Source organism: Apis laboriosa, unplaced genomic scaffold (assembly GCF_014066325.1).
Source record: "Apis laboriosa isolate Shangri-la unplaced genomic scaffold, ASM1406632v1 scaffold113_cov153, whole genome shotgun sequence".
NCBI classification, from domain to species: Eukaryota; Metazoa; Arthropoda; class Insecta; order Hymenoptera; family Apidae; genus Apis; species Apis laboriosa.
This window is the reverse complement of record NW_025220892.1, coordinates 978,439-982,043: the sequence shown is the minus strand read 5'-3', so window position 1 is coordinate 982,043 and position 3,605 is coordinate 978,439. Positions and strand designations below refer to the sequence as shown.

At 21.9% G+C, this 3,605-nt stretch overlaps 1 protein-coding gene across 1 annotated transcript; it reads right to left on the bottom strand.

Moving 5' to 3' along the window:
- Positions 1-424: 424 nt before the first annotated feature.
- Positions 425-3,134, bottom strand: LOC122716422 (cytochrome P450 6k1-like). The gene is made up of 6 exons (XM_043939480.1): positions 2,704-3,134; positions 2,347-2,585; positions 2,015-2,245; positions 1,658-1,935; positions 694-883; positions 425-589 (listed from the first exon to the last, which is right to left on the bottom strand). Exons 1-6 carry the CDS (start codon positions 3,114-3,116, stop codon positions 432-434), a joined length of 1,509 nt encoding a protein of 502 aa, XP_043795415.1. The 5' UTR covers positions 3,117-3,134; the 3' UTR covers positions 425-431.
- Positions 3,135-3,605: the final 471 nt, after the last annotated feature.

Sequence of the window (3,605 nt, the reverse complement as noted above, 5' to 3'; positions counted from 1 at the left end):
TTTATCATTCTCTTCCGTTTATCGTTATTTTTATTACTCTCTCTTCTTCTTTTCTTTTCCAAATATATATTATTTATTGTTTATTTGTTAGAAATATTCTATATATGTATTTTTATACAATAATTTGACATTATTCGTTTTAAATGGTGAATAAATTTAATTAATAATATACACGATATATAAAAAAAATATTTATAAAGCATATATATTATATATGTTGGTGTATTTCTTTTTCGACTTCAGTTCAAAGAAATCAATACAACATGCAAGAAATTTTGTATTTTTTTAAAACTGGATTAAATATTTTATATTTATTAAATATTGTATTATTATTATTGTAAAATTTTATGCGTAATACAATATTTTTATTATAAAATGTAGTATAAATTAAACATTTTATTTGTAAAGAAAAATTAAAATATAAAAATTATTTATATTTTTGTTAAATTTAAACTAAAGTCGTTTATTGGTGATACAAAAATATTACGAATATCAAGATCACCTTTGCATTTAGAATTTAATGAAATTTCATAACTTTTAATTATAGTAATCAAAGCAATAAGCGATTGCAGTTGCCCAATTCGAGCTCCTATAAGAAATATTTTATTATAATAAATATTAGTGAATATTATAGTAAATATAATAATAATAAATATTAATAATATTGTAATAATTTTATAAATATCAATTTACCAATGCAAATTCTTGGTCCCTCTCCAAATGGCATATATGTACATTGCTTGATATTTTCTTTATTTTCATCACTAAATCTATCAGGATTAAAACGGAGAGGATCTGGATGATATTTTGGATCATAGTGAAGTGCAGTTAGAACTATGAAAACTGATGTTCCTTTTTCTATGACTATATCAGTTCCTGGTATCTAAAAAATATAAAATAATTGTTATTCTATGAAAAATAATTGTTTTATTGCTATTTTAAATCAAATATTAAAAAAAAAAATTAATTTTTGTAAGTCAGTCAAAAATATTATTTGATATAAAATTTTATTAATTTTATTAATTCGATAAAAAGAAATAAAAAAAATTGCTAATTTGTTAAATGAATGTTATATAACGAATGAAAATTGCAGATATGTATTTTGTTATTGCAAATCTTACATATATAAGAATATTAAAAGATATTCAGATAGCATGTAAATAGACTTTTAATAGCCTTTTAACAGTGAAAAAAATATTTACATTTTTTTTCATGAATCTTTTATTATTCAAATTCATGCATTATTTATTATATTTTTCATTTGTGCAAGAAAAAGAATAATTATAAAATCAAACGAATTAAACATAAAAATAAGTTTAAAATAATTGGAGAAAAAAGAAAATATATTTGTATAGATATAGATATGACAAAAAAAAATTTATTAATGCGATGAATTTTCATTATGAAACATATTTATAAATAGATACAGATCAATTTATCTATTATGTTTGCTTGATTATATAATGCTTCGATTACGTACTTACTTCGTTTTATTAAAAAAATAATATATAATAAAAATTTTAAAGAATTACTAATGAAAGTTACAAAAATATAAATATTTCATATAAATTTGACAAATAAATTTTTAAGAATTAATTTTTTAAAATATATATGTATAAAATAATATCAATTCTTGACATTTTAATTCTTGGCTCACCTTGTAATCCTCCACGGCAACTCGATCGATAATTGGAGCCGGAGGATAAAGTCGTAGAATTTCTGATACAACTTGATGAAGATATTTCATGCTTTGAACACCTTCATAAGTCATTCCATGTTCCTTTAATTTCTTATTAATCTCTTCTCGTGTTCGTTTTTGAATTTCTGGATGTTTAGCTAGTTCATAAAGTGTGAAGCATATAGTTGATACACTTGATTCGCGTCCAGCAACGAAGAAAATTGCTGATTGACTTAACAATGCATCACCCTCGAATTCTATATATAATAATTATAATTTTTAATAAAATAAATAATATCAAATATTTGAATCATTAATATAAAATACTTATCATACTGAAATCTTTATCTTGTTTGTCATTTTTCAATTCTATCAAAGAATCAATTAAATCTTCTCGTTTATTTTTAGTTATTTCTCTACTATCCATGGAATCCCAAAATACTTTACGAAAGAAATTTGTCGAAGTTCCTAACATTCTAGCATTCAAATATGGCGAAAGTTTTGGAAAAAAAAACGAAATCATTAACTGAATGCCACGAAAAAATGTCATTTTGAGTCCTTTTTGAGCTTTTAAGAGAACAAAGAAATATAATGAGGTAAAATTATCACATATATATATAAATATATATGAAAATAATATAATCTTTCGAACATTTTTTAATAAATACCATTTTCATAAAATTGTAATGTTTCAGGATTGAATGAATTTACTTGAATTCCAAAAGCAATAGAAGATATGACATCAGTGGTATATTTTAGAGTAACATCTTTCATCATAATAGTTTTCGTTTTCGTGCCATTTGAAAATTCGTCATCTAAATATTTATTCATCGAATTGGCAGCTTCAACCATTAAATGGAACAATTTTTTTACTTTTGCACTACTGAATAACGGTGATAATTTAATCCTAATAAAAACATCCATTAATAAAATCAATTATTTGATATTTCTAATAAATATATATTTCTAATAAATATATATTTCTAATAAATACCATTTCGATAATGATTTTTAAATGTATTTACCTTAAATATTTCCATTGAGGATTCTTCAATGTAAAAAGACTTGTATTTCCAATTTCGTCTTGAAATGATCGAATCGTAAAACTGCGATTCGGAAAATAATTGAAATCTTTAATTAAGATTTGTTTCATTATTGCTGGATCTTTTATCAATAAGAATGGTTTGAAAAATATGTAAATTCCAAGAATGCCATCGTTTTCGGAACTTTTTTGGCATATATCACCTATTACGTAAGCAGGAGGTTTTTCTAGATCTAATATCTTTTTTATGTTACCGAATAACCAGTGTCCAGGTACAACAGGAACACCTCTTCTTTGCCAATAAGTGCGATTGTACTTTATATATAAAATCAAGATTATCACAAGGAAGGCAATCGAAGTAACAATTGGCATAAATAATGAATTTAGTATTGCCATAATTTAATAAGTTGATGCTTCTAACTTTCTTGAAAAACTGAAGAAAGATAGAAATATCACGTACTTATATAAGTAGTTTACTTCAAAATTAAAAAGATAATAGATATACTTTGTTTCATAGCATAGTGCATACATATGTATATATATATTATATTTCTCTTTGATTCTTATTTATATGATTTATGTTTCTATTTACTATTTATATTTTTATTTCTATTATTTTCTAATATTATTTCTATAATATCTAATATTATTTCGTAATAAATGTATTGAGATGGATAATTATTAAAAATTATCCATTAAATCTATTATTTAACTCATTTTTTTATTTATTACTCATTCTTTGAACTTTGATTAATCCTTATCGTAAAAACATTATCTTTATCTTTATATATAATCATCGTGAATGAAAAGAAATATTTGAAAAAAAAAAAATAATACAATAAATGCAATATGTATATTTTTTTTAAATATTTAGTTTTTTTTATG

What these genes read in the sequence shown, in the direction of transcription:
- LOC122716422 (XM_043939480.1), bottom strand. Translation starts at nt 3,116, where the DNA reads ATGGCAATACTAAATTCATTATTTATGCCAATTGTTACTTCGATTGCC. An exon ending in CAAACAAGATAAAGATTTCA is followed by an intron (nt 1,936 to 2,014) that starts GTATGATAAGTA and finishes TATTATATATAG; the next exon opens with AATTCGAGGGTGATGCATTG. An exon ending in TTGCCGTGGAGGATTACAAG is followed by an intron (nt 884 to 1,657) that starts GTGAGCCAAGAA and finishes TATATTTTTTAG; the next exon opens with ATACCAGGAACTGATATAGT.